General features: G+C 45.7%; 1 protein-coding gene across 1 annotated transcript in view; it reads left to right on the forward strand.

The window, feature by feature from the left end:
- LOC117755092 (anosmin-1) overlaps window positions 1-19,191 on the forward strand; it is a 43,382-nt gene that overhangs the window by 11,900 nt on the left and 12,291 nt on the right. Inside the window, exons 3-7 of the mRNA XM_034574606.1 lie at window positions 11,401-11,463; window positions 11,833-12,055; window positions 15,901-16,085; window positions 16,404-16,533; window positions 18,754-18,959. Coding sequence (XP_034430497.1) covers window positions 11,401-11,463; window positions 11,833-12,055; window positions 15,901-16,085; window positions 16,404-16,533; window positions 18,754-18,959 — 807 coding nt within the window. The remainder of the gene's footprint in view (window positions 1-11,400; window positions 11,464-11,832; window positions 12,056-15,900; window positions 16,086-16,403; window positions 16,534-18,753; window positions 18,960-19,191) is intronic.

Raw genomic sequence — 19,191 nt, forward strand, 5'->3', positions numbered from 1 at the left:
AGTGGCCATTTAAAACAATTTTTCATTTTCTCACATAATCAACCTTTCACAGATTTAACATCTTCCCACTGTCAGAGGGGATTTAATTTTCTTGAAAGATTAACGTAATCAAAGCGGATGTGAAATCCTCTTTCCGACAATCTGCCTTCATCCGAGTGTTTATTCTCAATCTGAGTTTGGATTGGCTGAGCGCCGTGGACTACATCGTACACGTTGTGTTGACTTGACCTTTTCCTTCCCGAGCTCACGTATTGATAGGTGCAGAAACAATAATTCATTCTGTAGCTTTATTGGTCGTCTGCGTTAATATATCGTTACCGAACTAATCGCGGCAACGGTCATATCGACTCAGAGCCGATTAGAATGTAAGAATCTTAAAGCTGATGTGCTTAGTAGATGTGGGCTTATCAATTTATTCCTGCGCTACTCAAAGCTGCAGATGTGTGTGTGTGTGTGTGTGTGTGTGTGTGTGTGTGTGTGTGTGTGTGTGTGTGTGTGTGTGTGTGTGTGTGTGTGTGTGTGTGTGTGTGTGTGTGTGTGTGTGTGTGTGTGTGAGCGATAATTTCAAAACGATGGAAAAACCCAGAATGTGTGTCAAAGACGCAGTGATTGACCGATCTCTTAGCCTCTTCTCGAGGCTGAGTGTTTCAGTTGAGTAATTTATACTTAAGCTTTCCAGACCTCCTTTGCTTTTGTCTTTTGGTTTATTCCCTGCAGCAGTAGCGTAAGTCAAAAAACTCTTTACTTGCCCAGGTTTGCCCTCTCTTTGTGAAGCCCTTTTGTTTGCAGCATTTTGAAATGCACATAAAAGGGAAATCAAACATCACCTCAAGCAAATCCTGTGTATTTCTCAATCTGGACGTGTTGCAATTCAAAGCAACTGACAGTAACCACCGGCGTGAGGAGCTGGGGCGGTTTAGTGGAGGCTGGAGAGGGCAAGTAGGATTAGTGAATTTCAAGTGTTTCTGAGACTCAGATAAACATGTGGAGATAGTGGTGGAATGTGACTGCAGCACGGGATTAGGACGGCTTTCCTCCCCTCCGCGCCGTGTCGTGTTTTCGTGTTGTTGGCCTACATTGAGGCAGAATCTCCAGGTCTCTTTGCATGGGAGATGAGGGGGGGATTGGGACAGCGTCAGTGGCCGACTCCCTTTATCTTGTTTACCGTCTGCTCTGCCTGCAAGTTGACTGGCATGGCCACGACACAAAATGCATTTTTCATTGTCTGCACGGAAAACGCGACTTCATTATTGTCGCTATAAATCAGCTTTATAGACAGTTAGAATAAATATAATTCCCAGCGAGGAAGCGCTCCATCATGCGATCAACTTTTCATCTCCGCTCCGATGCATCTGTCATCAGAGCATTACTCAGTGCGACGGTGTGGGAGTAAACACTGTAAATCATGGGTTGGGGCAGATCTGATTTTGGAGTTTACAGGGAGCGGAGGGTTTGGCTTTCCCATGGCACGTCACACGCAGTGAAAGGCCCCTTTATCACCAATCTGACCCCACATGATGGATACATCCTGTTGAGTCTAATAGTCATGAAATGTAAACCGAGCCCAGAGGTAGGTGATAACTGGAGATCCAGTTACAGTCATTTTGTCACTGCGGAGGACAACGGCATTCGATGGCAGAGGACCTCTAAGAGAGAGAGAGAGAGCGAGAGAGAGCGCTCTCAGGGGAACGGGGCATCAGTGTGTGTGTTCGTTTTTGCGGGCTGGGGCGGGGTGTCTGGGTGAAACTTCAGAGTCATTAAGTATTAAGTGAACTGCTATTGCATTCCACAGCAGACAAAGAACAATTCTAGCGGAGCTGTGTGGGCTTCTTTTTTAGTTTTTTTTTTTTTTTTTTGCTCATAAATAAGGCAGGCACCTCTGATTGTGGGGTAAATGTATAATTCATGCACTGCCCCTCCTGCTCCTCCTCTTTTTCTTCTCACTTTCTGCCAAGCGATTCCTTTTCAGCTCTTTGTTGTCTGCGCCCTCAACTGCATTTAAATTAATAATTAAAGTAATGCTCGGAGAATGTCTGTGACACCACCTGCTAGGTTACTCACCGTCTCCGAGCCCCGCGCTGAGAAACAAAATAGAGTCTTTAACCGTATACATTTCAGCTCACCCTGGAATAGCTGGACTGCTACGATGTTTTGCTTGGTTGTAAATATGAAGGAATTACGACACAGGCAACGTTGGGATCTTGTGTCCTCTCTCAGGGCTGTAAAACACTTGGAGATTTGGAAATATGGGAAATTCAAGAAGACTGTATCAGCTCTTGCTCTGAATTAATTAGCACATTTGGAATTATTTGTAGGACTTATATTACTGATAATACAAAGTAGCTGGCAGCCCTGTATATCAAAACCAAATTTAGATTTAAAGAAAACATCTTAATGCTTTGTTTCCATATGGTTACCGGCACCTTCAGGGAGACTGAGGAGAGCAGATATTCACCAATTTGCTCGACGCCTACACAAACATGCACAAACACACAGAAATAGACCACCTGGATCCCATGCGGGCATCATGTGCCTCAAAGTCTTCAGCTCTGGGAACAAATGAGGTGCACGGGCACTGACATGCAGTAATTGTTGTCTCCTCGCTGTGAAAACAGCAACACGGTAAGACGTGTGGGTTTGTCTGTTAGTTTGCAGAGAAAGAGAAAACCCCACGGCAACCGCTGCAGTATAAGTTTATCTGAAACAAAAAACCTATTATATAAACTTTTATTTTTGTCTCCTTGGAAGCATCATCACTTTAAGACACGCACTGAACTCGGGACATTTTCCTTAAATTTCCCAGAGGGGCTGTATGTGAGAAAGTAAACGGCCAATCAGTTGCTCTGGACCTTTTCAGGTACTTTTCCTGCCAGATCCTTAAGTAAAATGTCTGCGTGAACCCATTGAGTTTCTAACACGAGACAGACGCAAAGCTGAAAGAATGAAAATTAGGTGCTATGCACGTAGAAGATGCTGACGAAGACGTCAACTTGGAAAGACAACGAGTTTCAAGTTCTTCTTGACGATCGGTGACGATGTTTTTATACGCCACGTCCTGCCTCCTTAATGATCTACCCAGGTGCTGCTCCTCGCCTGAATGTTTCAGACATTTTCCTGATGTTGTAAACGCATCTGACCCGATCAATCTACTGCGTTCTTTCATTTGTAAGAAGCGAAACGTTCGGAAAATGGGGTCCTGACATTTCCTGCAGTTCATGTCCGAAAGCAGCTTTACTGACTTCCATCAGCTTTAGTGCAGTTACGACATTAAAATCTCTCCTTTCTGATCAGTTATAAGATAAGTGTGGTATTTAGATAAGCAGCCGTCCTCTCATTAGAAAACCTGATGGGATGTTTGTCAGCACTTGTGTGAGCTTGCTGTGTGTACGGTTGCAACTCCACTTAATCTATTTGATCTGATCCAGCTCTCTGTCTGCTCTACACCCACCTGTGCTGATACACGGCAGCACAGACATAAAACACACAATATCTAATGTGCTAAACACACCGTGAGGTCACGTTGGGTTGAGTTTAATACTGTGTGTGTTCAGTGGGGGGATATCGCTTTCCTGATTTACTCGCTATATTTTTTACAATCCTTCAGAACTTAATGGCCCATTGGCAAGACTAGCTAGCATATGATTTTACACCCACTCCGACACTTGATCAAATTTATTTCATCCTGTTTAACCTGCAATGGAGGTCTCAGTGGGAATCAACTGAAAAGCAGCTATGAGGGTTTTAGGCGTGTTACACATTTTTAGTCTAAAATAATAGACTTTGAAGGGTTATGGCTTTGGGTTGAAATCAAGCCGGCTGTGGATTGTGTGAAGCAGTTTGGAGAAGAGCATGTGCCCCGACTGAGAATGAGGGAGAAAACAGGAAACCACCGAGGCTAGTGACCCTTGTTGTGGCTTTTTACCCTGAGAACGCAGGGTGAGAAGGGGAACAAGTGACGGACAGAGGGTGCTGAGACACGTCCACTTTGTTGTGGAAGAATTAAAAAAGTTTTTCATTCATCTGTGTTTTCAGATTATTCTCAAAACTAATTAATTTTAAAAGGATAGAAATTCTCTTTTTTTTCCTTCCTCTTTCACATTTAATGGTTCGGCCTTCCACCACACTGAAGAAATAGGGGTTGTTGTGAATACATGGCCGACCAATTAAATTTGAAGCAAGGAGTCTAAAATTATCCCCTTGGGCTCTGGAAAATTACAACACATTCAATATTTTAACGTTGACATAAGAAATGAGCAATTGAAAAACTAATCAGCAGGATATGAGATAGTGAAAATAATCATCAGGTGCAGCACTATAAGAATTTGAGCTGTTTTTCGACATGAACTCCAGAAAATCTGCCGCAAATTGGGTCCAGACATATTATAGAGTTTGCCTTTCACGTATGAGGACTGCAGCAGGAGATTGCCTGAGTCAGATGAAATAGCAGGACATTTCTTGAATAATCCGCAAGGAGTGGCGTCTGGGTAGAGCATCCAGAAGATGGGACATGATGTATAAATTCTTTTGGGGAAAGTGTTTTTGTTTACAGTGTCGGCTTTTATCACCAAACCTCTCGAATCTCGTCGTCTTTCCGAGTTGACATCTTCATCTGCGTTTATATGTTTCGCGCCCATTGCGTGTTAGGAACACCCACTCACTTGCTGTGACATTTTCCTGCTGTATTCTCACGTGGGCTCACTGTGACGTTTTTCGGGCATTTAACTGGGGGGGCCGGCAGGACAAGTTCTGGAAAATATCCAGAGCAACTGACTCACATGCAGCCCCTCCAGATCCTTTCAGGAAAATGTCCGCAGTTCAGCTCATGTCTGATCATGTCGTACTTCCTCTGTGTTTTATTTTATGTCTCATAAGGCCCAAACACACCTCACGGTCACTGACATACTTTTGTGTTGTGTTAAAATCTATTATATATGACATATATATATATTAACACATAATCAATAATAATAATTCTGCTATATCAAATGCACAAAACAGTCTAGAGGAACAAATGAGTTTGATTTGAAGGTTATAAATTCCCTGTGTTGTGTAACTGAAGTGTTTATTTTGGGCAGACTGTGTATGGGAGCGGTGGCAGAACTTCAAAGAGACATGAAACTCTCCCTGTTGAATCATCAGAACAAAAGATGAGAGCCAGCACCGGGGAAAAAATCTTGTTTGATAAAACATCAGATGTGTGTGTGTGGGGTGTGATCGCTTCCGTACAGTCGGTCGTGGTGGTACTGATGTTTGCTTTAGTAACTCAGCTCCACCTTTTCTTTCACTCCGACTAAATTCGAATTTCTTGCATGAAAACAGTGAACTCAAATCCTGTCTGCAAAACATCCATTGAGACTCTGAGTCTGTGATTGTCATATTATATTAAACACACGTCTGCGCTGATTTAGTCTTACAGTCGACAAAACATGTGTCAGTGGCATCACCTGTGTTGCATTGGTTTTCTATCAGCTGTGACCACACACGGGGGTCACAGGAAGACGTTGGGGAAACCACAGAAACATGGCCGCATAACACTGCTGGCGAGCGAAAGCGCCTTGGCTGTGTTTGTGAAAGATTTATCACATGATTACAAAAGCTCATTCTTTGTCCACGCTGCAACATGAGCCCGCTGTTTTCAAATGTATCTACTTTGGAAGGAGTTTTGGAAAGCGTCCACTCTCTGAGCATGAACACGCCGGCTTAGCGCAGACAGAAAGCCAAAATAGAGGGAAAAGATGAGTTTCAAAATTGATCTGGATTAGAGAAGACAAGGTCTGACAGTGAGGGAGGGAATGAGAGGCAGGGTTGAAGAAATGGGAGCGTAGAGGAGATAAGAGGCGAGGAGAAACTTTGGATGTCGAGCGGCGACGATGGCCTGAACAAAAGTGAAATAGAGAGTGAATACTGGGAGTAAGTGCCTGTTTTAATAGAGAAGGGAGCGGAGCCCGAAACGACTCCCTCCCGGATGGGTCGATAGATCTGAGCAGAGAGCAGCTGGAATAATTGAGTCCAGTCACCGGGAGTGCGAAAAGCGCCAGGGCAGCAGAAAGTCGCCATAACTCAATGAGATTGGGGGGTGGGAGATTTACAATGTGTGTGATCAACAACACAGATCCCTTCATATCTGTCTCCCAGAGGAGGCGAAAGCTGCGGCTCCGTCTCGAGGGCCAGCAAAGGCACCTTGTAAATATCTGTTGGCACCGCTCGAGCTTAACGCCCCCCCATCAGGGCCGCCATCGATGAATTTGAGCTCCCAGATGTCATCTCTTGAGCTTGTGGGAATGAGGGAGAGAACGCACTAGGGACGGCCACGTTTCAGCAGACTGCGTAGATGCAGGGGAAAAGCACAGGTACCCACATGTTTTGTGTCTGTCAAAATTTCATTTACAAAATAAGAGTATCAGTCATAGACGTCTCACACATCTGCCCGTGACTGTAGAAATATGTCTGGGCAATATGGGGTAATGTCATCTGTTATCAGCATGAATTACGGCCCTGTCTTTTATTTTGTACACAGTGTGTATTATTGAGCCCGGGGGGGATCCTGACTGGTAGCACTTCATGCTTCATTAACTAAAAGAATAACAATCGCATGACATTTTATCTACGCACTTTTTCATAGTTTATGTTGTTGCAACCACTCACTCGGAGGCAGTTAGCCTTTTTTTACGATAGGCTGAAATAACCACGCTCCTATGATGGAGGAAGGCCGTTTTATGCACAGAAACTCCCCCCCCCCCCCCACCACCACTTCCCTCTTCCTCCCCCAGCTTCACCCCCCCCGAAGCCCCGTCCCCAGCCATGACAAACTGAAGATGGGCTGTGGCGTTGGCCGCCATTCAGCCCGCGACTCTCTCATCGGCCCCCACAGAATGCCTTTCAGGGTGCCCCAGAGTAACAACTGCTGCGTTTTATTACGGCGTGAAATGGGGAGTGAAAGAGTGCTATGGATGTTCCTACTTACCCATGCAGAATGTGTCACTATTGGGCTGGAAGATAAGAGGACAAAGGGGAAATCAGCCGCTTTTTGTTGAGACTAACAGATCCAAGGCCATAGAAACGACCCTTATGCTGCTTGTTTATATCACAGAGCAAAAGAATTTGAGTCTTTTTTAAGGTGGAATTTGCCAAGAAATATGTTAACATCACGGAGGATAATTATATGCATTATGCTATTAAAACAGATGGTAGCTGTGTTACCAGCATGGGAGATTCGCTTGAGGGAGACCCAGACATTGGCACCCAAACCCTGCCGATACACTGTCCAGCTCAATTATGTTCTCTACTCCACTTTCTCTACCTCTGTTCCAGGGTGGGTGTGTTTCCCTGCCTAGTTCTTGGAAGTCAGATAAGCTGCTTTCAGACTTGAAGTGAAGTCCGAACATTTTCTCCGTAATATTCCAAAGGGGCTGCACGTGAGAGCGCAAATGTCAGAGTCAGTTGTTCCGGACCTTTTCCTGCCAGACCCCCAGGAAAATGTGTAAGTGAGCCCATGCGAGAATACAGAATTCACAGCAAGCGATTGGGCTTGTTGATGATGTTTCTAACGCGCAACGGACACAAAAGTGAAAAAACACAAAAATACACATATCTCAGGTTAAAAATGAGGTGATGCAGACGCGACGTCAACTTGGAAAGACAAAGAGATCCAAGACCTTTTGATGAGAAGGGCCAACGTCAGTGTCAGATGTGCTGTGAAGAAAAAACAGATTTCTGCAGCAGAACTCACAATCTTCTTCTGTATTCTCTCTGAAAGGCAAATTTTCTGGCCATTTTGTGGCGTTAATGTCTAAAAAACGCTTTACTAACATAGATGTGCAAATGCTAGAGGGCTTTAAACCACCAATATTCACTGTTATGCTGCAGATGTCCCCTCACTTGTTCCCATTGATTATTTAAAAAATGTTGTACAATTTACTCGTGCAGTAAGTTGTATGGTTTGGAAGTGGTTTTGCTTTTCTTAGTTTCTCGCAATTAGCTCCTAATTGGTATAATTATAGCTTGCCAAAGGCTAATGTCAGGTTTTTAAAAAAAGGTTCATGATTCTGGATGATAAGGGTGTGTATCTGCATGTGTACATAAAATTGCAGAAAAGCTTTTAGAAAGTATGCCATCGCCCTTTCCTGGTCACGTCTCTGGCAGCATCGATGCTTCGGTTTTAAACGGAGCGCCAAACTGTGTAAATAAGAATCAGGGATTTGATTGATGAGAGCACCTTTGTAATTATATCCAGTCGTCCTATTTGCTTTGGCAAGACATCTGTCGTCGGCCCTCCTCTTCCCTGCCTAAATGTCAGGTTGTGGGTGTGGCTCGGGAGAGACGATGACAGATTGTCAGTTTTCAGCACACCTGCAGGGAACTATCACTGCCTCGACAGAAATGCTCAGAGTTTTCTTAAGAGTGCCGCTTACGAAATATCCGATCGTTTAGCAAAAGCAACTCTCCTGATAGTATTTTTTTTCAACTGCTCCTCAAGCAGTTTCGTGCCAGTTTGGAACTTCCTCCCCCAGAATCTGGGACCGGGAGGGTGAGACGACACCTAACACACACAGCCAGCGTACTGATCTGTGTTGTAATATCCCTGGTACGCAGTGTGCTGTGTTAATTCATGCCGGTTGGCACGCAAGCCCCAGCATCTCGAGGTAACGACGGTTCTATTTTCACTTGTGCAGTTGTGATTGTGTTGAACCAGAAAGAGACTCATCCTCAGGGAAAGCCAATGGAATGCATTCAGTCCGCGCACACAAGATCTTTCAATGAGTAAAATGAGCTTGATCCCCGGGCTTATGTGTGTATGTTCAGTGATTTGTAGAAGGGATTTGGGGGCTTTAACATGTGCGTCTACTGGCAGTGTCCTTTAGACACTGGTGCACGGCACAGTTACTGCCTCAAGTCCTCGTTGCTTCTGCACGGTGCTCTTGTGAGGCCGCAGTGCTGAGGTTACTGCTACTGCCCATCTGCGTCGCAAGCTTTTACTCTGGGTGGACACAACTGAGAACATAATTAATGATGTGAGGTCCCAATATTATTAATAGCAGATGATGATGAAACTGGAGAGACCCTCTATACGACGAGGCGCGACTTGGACATTGAGCTCGTATGTCATCTTAAATCTCCGAGGTGTTGCAGCGGTTTCACCTGATCAGCTCGGTAGAAACTACATTAGTCTCTATCGGAGCTCTAATCTCTCACAGCCACGTGCCCCCCCCTCCGAGGTGTCTGATTTTGTCCTCCGACACCTCACTTTTTATCACACCGTGGTGATATCTATACTGCCGCGAAGTAATTAAGCAAATACCCTTTTCCCAACCTCCTCCCCCTCCCTTCTCTGAGCCGACTGTTAAACACTCAACACCGAGTCCACACAGGGATCTCGGCTGCCGGAGACGAGGCTGGGCAGCGGCAGCGAGCTGAATAAGCCGAGTGTAATTGGCCTCTGGCAGGCGTGTGTTACGGTCGTGATTGCAGCATGTTCCTCCAGAAGCAAGGTTTATGTTTCATCATGCGGCCGTCCACTGCACTCCATAAAAAGCAAATAAACTTTTCACTGGCAATGGCATAATAATGACAGAGCTGTCTAATGAGTGAATTAAAGAGTCATAAATACAGCTCTGGCCCCCTGACTGAGATGTGAAATTTCTTACATCAGCTCTGTGTTGAACACACTCCACAGTAGGCGCCCTCATTTAACCACTCCACCTTGCATAACACGACAGATTCTTCTGATAATATTTTTTTTTTATTCTTCTGGCCAAATCCGCCGCTCCTCTGATGCCTGATCTCCATATCGGCTCTATCCTTGTCTCCACCTCTCACTGAGCAACATTTTGGACTGTACCAGACAATGAATGGAGATGAATGTGCTCTAAATGTACTTGTCTTATTGGCTACATCCATACTACTACGTTTTTCAAAATAAAACGATCAATCTCTGTCCATACTGACACTCCTGAAAACTCGAGAACGAGAAGCTTGAATAAGTTCTTGTTTCTTTGGCATGTAAGCAGTTGATGCAAAGACAGAATGATGAATCAGCAGAGTCATGACCCAATCAGGGAGCGATTATGAGCGGATTCGTCATCATTTCCAACTATTCTCTGTTTCTGTGCGTCCAGACTAAAATGCAGTCCTTCACTAAGGGCCCATTCACACATTCGCAAATGTTTCAGAGGCGAACTTCAGCTCAACTTTGGTGACCTGTAAAATTGTTTGCTATTTTGCTTTAGCATATGTGTGAATGTACCCTAAACCGGGGCCTGCAGCGTTTGCAAACTTCTCTGTTTTATCGGCTCTTAAACTCTGCGGTAGTGTGGACACCTGGCGCATCTGTAGCAGAATTTATGTGTTTTCAAATTAAAACGTAGTCGTGCGGATGTAGCCTCAGTGCTGTAGCTGGTGCAGGAGTCTAAAAGAAACAAAGCTGAATAAGTGACTTTGGCAGGTCTCTGGTTGGTGTGGTTTTGGCTGCTCCCATCGCAGCACAGAAGCAGCCTGGCAGCGGTTTGTCTGTTTGAGTGAACTTGCTCTTCTCTTTCGCACCCCGCTCTCAGTGGCCAGCAACAGGAGCGCACGAGACCCCGGCTCATTTCAGCCCCATCCCGACACATTCCCCTTTTCCTGTGGCAGAGCTATGCCTGATTCTATTGGACATGCATGGACTTTTTGTGTTACATTATGCCGGCTTTTTGTTGAATTTGATTCGTTCAGGGTGAGCTCCTGCATTTAAAGCGAGCGGAGTTCGACTCGATTGGTAAAACTTTCATTCAAAATTTTTTATCATCCCATTATGTTTGGCGAAATGACTCCGAGCTGCACTCACACTGAGGGCTTTCTTTCATCCCGGGCCTGTGCCAAGCATTCAGTAAATCTGTTCCACGTGTTTGAAAAAAAGGGAATCCCAAGAACATTAAACCAAGTGTATCATTTATTAAACGCTCTCTGTTCGGCGTGGTTAAGAGAAGGGTGTTTAGTGCCGGTGCCAGAGTGTATCAGGCCCAGACATGAGCAGGAGAAGTGGCAGGATGAGAATGAGGCATGGAGAGCGTTGGAGGATAGTAGTGTTGAGGCATGGAGCAGGAATCTCAGGGCCCACACCACGCAAAAGCAAAGCATCAATAGGTTTCTAGACACAGGGAGGCAAGTGTGTACCTGTCTGCTCATAATGGACAACCACTGTGCCCCGTGTTTGCTTTTGTAGAGGATGGTTCGTGACGGTAAGGGGGGGGGCATCTGAAACAAAACAAAAGTGTGAGTGGTTGTTGTGGACGTGGAGGGGGAAGTGGCTGAGTGAGGTGCCTGTCAGGCAGCCAGCGCTCCAGCTCCGAGAGCACCATCTCCGCTGCAGTGGCCCTTTCATGTGGCTGGCTCTTTGAAGAACTGACACCCTTCTCCTTTTCACAGTGCCTGGAGCCCTGCAAGGAATCCTGGGACCTGAAGGAAAACCAGTGCCAGGATTTATGTGAGGTATGTCACTGCCACAAATACCGTGGTTGCCTCAGACTCGAGAGTGTTTGAGCCTCTCAGACTTAGTGGAAAAATTCAATAAGGGGGAAACTTTAGGAGTGTGAAGTAACTCTTTTTGCACTGTAACGACACACACACACACACACACACTCTTTCTAGGAGGATAAATCAAAGCTGCTCAATGTGCTCACCGCTCCAGTGAGTCATGAGCTGAAATGTAAATAGGACAATCCCTGTTAGCTCACAGAGCTGCCTGTTTGCAGCCAGGCAGGTTGGTCTTAAAAAGCATCTGACATGTATTTTTCCTTCCTTCCTCCCTCCACCTCCGCCTCCTCCTCCTTCTTGTCACCGTTCCCCCCTACTCCTCAGCCTCTCTTTCCCAAGAAGCACTACGAGTGTCTCACGAGCTGCGAGTTCCTGAAGTCGGTAGAGGGCGTGAAGCAGGGCGACTGTCCCGCCCCGGAGAAGGCCAGCGGCTTCGCAGCAGCCTGCGTGGAGAGCTGCGAGGAGGATGGAGAATGTTCGGGTGTGAAAAAGTGCTGCTCGAACGGCTGCGGCCACACCTGCCAGCTGCCCAAAAACCTCTACAAAGGTAATGCTCAAGGGCGATTAGACTCAACATTTTTATTGTGTAACAGTAAAACCTTTCTGCCCCAATAAAATCTTCTTTAAAGTTATACTGTTTTGAGAATGAAGTCGTCGTTACTGTGTGGTAGGGCTGAGCGATATGACTTCAAATCAATAGCACAGTTATTTCAGACTTTTACCTCGATTACGATTGATGAACAATTATTTTATGCGTGATGATGATGATGTGATCGTCTCTGTTGCTCTTCACACATGTATTTAGTCACTTGAACCCTGATGTCCCGGCTGTGCATGTCTTGCGTGTAGTAACAAGTGAGCACAAAATGAACGTATAGCAGAAACCCAACAGTTCGTGAATGCACGCATTGGGGAAATAATTAACCGAGTTAACTGCCATGAGCAAGATTAAGTCAGTTAGAGGTTATAAATGTCAATTTCGATACATTTTCAGTTAATTGCTGAGCCCTACTGTGTGGTTACTTAGTAAACATTAAGATAGCCTATGTCATAAATGTTGGATGACAGTGACGTAAAAAGTGTCTGATTGCTAGACCCAAACAAATCATCTTTTTAATGAATCATTGCCCCGTTCTGTCTTCAGGAGGGATTAGATGAACACAGTTTGCCATCTGAATACTGGATACACCTCCCTCTCTGTTTTTCCCCGTTGAATAAATGATGTTTAATGTCTGGTGATGGTCCAACACAAACGTCACGATTTTAACGTGATTAAGTTTTGCAGTTTGCATAATATTCATAAATAGCATTGAACCAATCGATCAAATGTTAATTTAAAATCGCAGTGACGTAGATTGCCGATTGTCTTGCACAATTTTTAACAACCTGCTTAGCATAATGAATCCCTTCTTTCTGTGTTGCGCTTCACCCACACAGCGCTCTAGTGCTGTTTCTGTTTTAAATCTGATTACATCCTCTGTCTCGAATTTGCCGGATAAGCTCGAGAGTTTCACAGACACAGATGTATTCAAGAATCTTTGCTCCAGTAAAACTGTTTAATAGCCGCTGCCCAGGGCGGCCTGACGGTCTGAGGGTGCCGAGTCATTATGTGAGAGAACCGAGTGCCCCTGAACTTGGAGATGGGAGCTTGGAACTGCATTACATACACTATCAGCACACAATTGCTGGCCGCCCGGGGCCATAACAAAGTCGAGGAGATGCTGAAGTGAGAGCACTGAGTCTAAATCGAGCTTTGAAGTGCAACAGTGATAAACTGTAGCTGCTGCACGCCTCTGAAACACACTGCAGTGAGTCCTAGCATGTTTCACTGTGCACACTGTAATTATCAGACAGAGGCAAGAGTATGCGATTTGTTGGATTTGAGCGCATACACTCAGAAGAGCATGCTGGTATTTACTGTACGTTAGATTTGGAGCGATCCCGAGGGAGGTCACGGTGGATGCCACGCTCTAAAGGTGAACAGCACGTTAATCGAGGGGAAGATGAAAGCGGGCGTAACCTTGAAAATTTCAATTCACCCACTCAATGCAAACCATTCTCGGCGCCACGAGACCTTCAAATCAAGCAGCCTCTACTCGCCGATTTAGTCCAAACCTTGAGCTCATGACGGGTCGCCGTCAGCGCTGCGTTCACACTGAATCACGTCGAGTGTGTTGGTGAAAGTCCAGATGGAATTCCTGTCCCAGTCCTCGGTGTTAAAGGTCTAATTAGTTGCTCATGGTTTGAAGAGGGAAATTGTTTCTATGTGTGCACCAAGTGTGTATGTAGCCTTCGCCGTGATGAGCTGTGATGCTGGAAGCCATTAGCAAACACAAGCGGAGAGAAATGGAGCGTTTCCCCCACTGAGATGACTCTCAGATGTGTGTGAGTGTGTGTGTGTGTGTGCGTGTTCAGGTTGGGGTGCCCGGGCCCATGTGCATGTGTCCCTGATGGAGAGAAACTGCAGTGATCAGGACCCCACAGGGCTTTTATTTTGTTGCAGAGCTTCAATAGAATCAATAGAAGAGACGCTGTTACCCATCATCCACTGCTCGGTAATGTCGTCTCAAAGATGTGTTTGTGGAGGTGAGCCACAGAAAAGATGTGCATGTATCATTATTATATTAGGCTCTCGCATGTCTTTCATTTTCACATCTTTCTCTCCATTCCTTGGAAGAAAAAGTGCCACATGTGATGCAAACTTAACTTCTCACAAATGTTTTCTGCACAATTCTGCACTTTATTGTGAAAGCAATGGAAAACAATGAACCCGGGGTGGTGGTGGCTGTAGGAGGTAGTTAAAACAAAAAATATGTGAAAAAAACGTCTGTCGGGAAATTCAATTCAACAATATTCACACTGTCACAACAAGTCAGTTAATTAGTCCGTCAGCCATCCGCCGTTTACCTTAAGCGCTATTTGTAGTGTTTACCTCAACCACTGTAATTAGAACAGCGGTTATATGACAGTATGTGCGTGAGTATTGAAAATTATATTCCTGGAGTGTAATTGTTGGCGTGATTAAGAGATGAATGGACGCCACGCTCGCGATCGTGCCTCAGCAGCAGTTACATCATGGCTGGGAGTAAACGTGTGGCCATTGAAGAATGAGCCCTGTATGATTCTTGGACTGAGCCTCACCCCGAAAGCTTTCCTTGGAAAGGGCGAGCTGAGAGAAAGTGTGTTCTTTTCCCTGCCACATATTGCGGAAGAGAGGGGCTGTGCGTGTGCGTGTGTGCGTGTGATTTGTGTTGTTGCAGGGGAACTTGTGTGACTCTGTGGGAAGATGAGTTAAGACAGAGGGGGAAGAGGAATGCTGCGGTTACCTTGGTCGTCCGTTATTGCGCAGAGAAGCGTCTGTTCGCGCGCACTCACACACTTTGCTGCAGAGCTGTGAAACCGCAGTACAATGACCCCCAGCTGTTAGTATGCAGAAAGCTGTTATCAGCGGGACACAACAAAGCACTGACTCCATATGCATGTGGCTGAAGGACCCTCCTCCATCTTCCAGGATCTTGTATGTGTCAATCAATCACTTTCACACGCTGTGTACGGAGACTGAATGGAGATATAAGGAGCTGAAGTGCCCTGCATACAAAACGCAGTCCTGATGATGTTTACCCACATGCTGTGCAGTAGCCTTGATCGGCATTGGTGCAGTTTATAAACACGGAGCGGCGGGGGGCTGCTCGGCGCCGACAGTGGTCCGGCGTAATTGTCTGAAGTGTGAGGCGATTTATTGAGAATTGTGGGATGTATTCAGCCTCCTCCTGTACTTCTAAACTCACTTTTCCAATCTCCATCTCATTATCACTGTACCCGACGCTCAATCAACAACTCACTACGTCTCCACTGCAATAAATTCACATGAGAGAGTCGGGCCTGACTTGGCTGAGTGTTTGGCCCGATCCTGCACTTAATAAATCTCTAATTTATTGCACATGGCCACGCCGACCTCGACTGAAAAGGCTGAAGCTGGAGTGCAACGATGCAAATGAACGAAGCATATATGTGCATGTGTTTGCACTTGTGTATTTTGTGTGTGCAAGAAGGTAAAGAGAGAGACGTTATGTATGCAATCTCACATACCTGAATGCAAACTATGTGTATCATTACTAAGAAGCACGGCTAATAAAATACATCGCTCCGGCCATGAAATATCACAATCTGTCACAGTAGGGTGATGATGCTGTTGACCCACAGCATGTATTAAATCTATCGCGGTGAGGTCATGTCTCATTTTTCAAACCTGTATCTGCGCTACACGGATGCTGTCATTTATCTTTCCACCTTGCATTCACACTTGACAGGAAAACAACAAATTTCACGTCGTAGTTCACCTGTAATTTTTCGCACGGTGGTAACTGTCCTCTTCCTCGTCTGCACTTTTAGGAGTTCCACTGAAGCCGAGGAAGGAGCTGGTGTTTTCGGAGCAGCCGTCGGGTCAGCTGGAAATCCGCTGGTCGTCCAAGTTTAACATATCCGTGGAGCCAGTCCTCTATGTGGTGCAGCGCCGCTGGAACTATGGCATCCATCCCAGCGAGGACGATGCCACAGAGTGGGACACGGTGGCACAGGTAGGAATCTACATGTAAAACACTGTAGCATAGCAGTAAGAGTAATGTTTTTATCTTTAAATCCCATCAAAATGTGTCAGTCTTTTGATCAGAGTTGTATCACAGCAACAGGGCCACATGCTACAGCTGTGAAAGTGCTGCACCGCACTGACAGACTGTTGCACACGGTTGCACATTCCTCACAGTCGCAGTGTCTTTGAAAGTCCTGGCAAAGAGAAACACACAGATGACTGATGTGGAAGCCCACTCACGTGGGGCTGTGACCCTGCATGAACCCTGACCCCTGTGGTTTGCTCTCCTCCCCATCTGTCCCCTCAGACCACAGAGGAGCGCGTCCAACTGGCCGACATCAGAGCCAGCAGATGGTACCAGTTCAGAGTGGCTGCAGTCAATGTCCATGGGACCCGCGGCTTCACTGCGCCCAGCAAACACTTCCGCTCCTCCAGAGGTCTGTGTGTGCTATGTACATATGCACGTGTGTGTGTGTGTGTGTGTGTGTGTGTGTGTGGCCTTACTTTGTGTGTAAGATCCTGTTTGACACCCACTGCCCTCCATTTGTTATGGTTAAGACCTTGGAACAGGTGGAGCCTTTGGGAAAGCATTTTTAGACCTGATCTGACGTCTTATCTGACAATACAAACTTAAATGTGGGTGGTGAATAATACATTTGCATTTTACCCGAGCTTATTTAGCATTTTGTTGTTCAGAAATGTCAGTTTTTATTCCCCTGGCTCACTTTGAACCTCTTTAGAGACCTGAAACACATATTTTAAGCATGAACAGAGGACTTGTCAACCTTTTTGTGTGCTCCACGTCTAAGCTGTTCACCCCCACTGCTCTGTTTACCTGAGGCTAACTGATTATGGTAAAGCCAAATACACATTTATGACTTTATCACAGCTAAATTGTGAATAATTATTTCATCCCCACACATTTCCACACATTTACTCACTGTGCTAAATAGAAAAATTCTTGTCAATGCCGAGTAGAATGCAAGTAACGAGGAGCGACTGGGTGAGCAGAGCATTTCTTCCCCGTGGTGCAACCAGATCTTCAGTTATGTCTTCAAAGGAAGGGGTTTCCCCCTCTTTACACTCATATAAAATGTAATATGTCTGAATTAGTCAGGATATTGCAGGTTTCAAATGAATGCAAGTGTTGTCTTGCTTCGAGAGGGGGTGACGTGACCGAGGCAGGCTTCAGATCTTTGCCACAGATTAGTGAAATGAGCTCTGATGCCATCCCGTGTTACCACTCAGCTTGCCTTCCCTGTATTTTCAGTGTTAAATGACGCTAAATACACGTGTTGTCTCACAGATGGCATTTGTTAAAGTTATGGCCAACTGTCATGTGGTTCCCTAGGGATTACAGGTTTGTGAATATGATATTTTGTCTAGATTGCATCAGATACAGAGCTTTTTTTTTTCTTCACATCAGAGGCAGAACCATTCGTGCAACATGGACAAATGAAATGGCTGAGGTAGCAGCTTTCAATTCACAAGCACATGGAACACTGTACATTTTTTCACCAGGCTGCAAGAAACTAAGAAATTAAGATAAAGATGTTTACTACTGAAACTCTGGCAGAGATCTTAAACATGAACCTTGTTCTGCCAAATACTTAAAATCTGTGCCAAATACTGAAAGTATAGAGTTCGGTATGTGTGTACGTGCACATGTTGACCTGTCCTGTCAATCCTTCGTCATACGTTCGCTCCCCAGAGTTTTGTGGATGGCTGGCAGGCAGATCCAGATACCAGGTGGGGAGAAGGATTCTGCTATCGGGATGGAAACTGATCTCCAATCAGACCAATCAGTGCCAGACCGCTGATAGATTGATGGGAGCTGTCATGGACTTGATGAGCTCCTGGCCATTTTTGGTCATACCATTGTTATTTATATAGCCCGGCCATATCATCTGATTGCAATTTTGCACTACTATACTTAAAGGGCCCATTTGTAAAAGTCGTACGCTTATTTATCTTGCGCGGCCAACGTCAGCTGGTATGTAGAGCCCGATGTGTCCAATTTGTGTTATTGGACTGGATTAAATGTGTTTCAGGTGGAAGAGGGCACGGGGAGAGGCGAGCCAACTGGGCTGTGGCGTGACTCATTTTCTCATTACAGGCCTATTCCCTCCGGTCTGGTGTCTGGCATGTGGCCCTGCCTGTCCTCCTGCAACCAGCAGCTGGGTCGCAGCACATACGTAGTGGCTCAGAACCAGCTTTACTTACACACACACACACACACACACACACACACACACACACACACACACACACACACAGTTAGCGTACAGGAATGCTGAGCGCGGAGCCAAAGTGAGCAGCATGTGTTTGTTAACCCCTGACCTGCGCTCGCCGTCCTGTTGAACGCTGTCATGGACGTGACATGACACCTGTCATAACATCTCACGTCAGATTGTCAATGGAGGACTAATTAGTGTACACAGTGTCACACCGCTCCCCCCTCCTCAACGGCAATATAAACCCACGAGTGGTGAAAGGTATCTTTACCCTGTAATACACTCAACCTGAAATTGTACTCGCAAAGGAAACCGCCTTGGCCCAGGATTTGTCATGTACAAGAACCAGAGACCCTCCTAGCCTTCCTCCCTAAATGTCCACAGATGTACAAAAATATTTCTTTGTTGCTGCTTTATCCTCAGATCCGTCCGCCCCTCCCGGCCCCACCAGCCTGCGTATCACCAACGTGACGCTGGGCGACGAGGGCCTGGTGACGGCTCGGCTCAACTGGACCCTGCCGGAGGAGCCCGACATCCCCGTACACCACTACAAAGTGTTCTGGAGCTGGACCGTGGCCACCAAGTCCATGGTGCCGTCCAAGAAGAAGAGGAGAAAGACCACCAATGGGGTAATCTTCTCACCCTGTCTTAGCGATGTGTTCTTTTCTCGCTTTTGATTCAGTGTGGTGTCCATGGTTTTGATCACTTATACCAATGAAAGAACCCTTAAATGCACTGTCAAGCTTTAGAAGAAAATAAATTCAGCGTGTTAAGTAGTCCTTTTTTATAGTGGTAACTTATGATTTGTGTATTTGCGTTTCTTAAATATCTCGCCTTGTATTCTTCATATTTTTCATTTGG

Source organism: Hippoglossus hippoglossus, chromosome 21, assembly GCF_009819705.1.
Source record: "Hippoglossus hippoglossus isolate fHipHip1 chromosome 21, fHipHip1.pri, whole genome shotgun sequence".
Classification (NCBI taxonomy): Eukaryota; Metazoa; Chordata; class Actinopteri; order Pleuronectiformes; family Pleuronectidae; genus Hippoglossus; species Hippoglossus hippoglossus.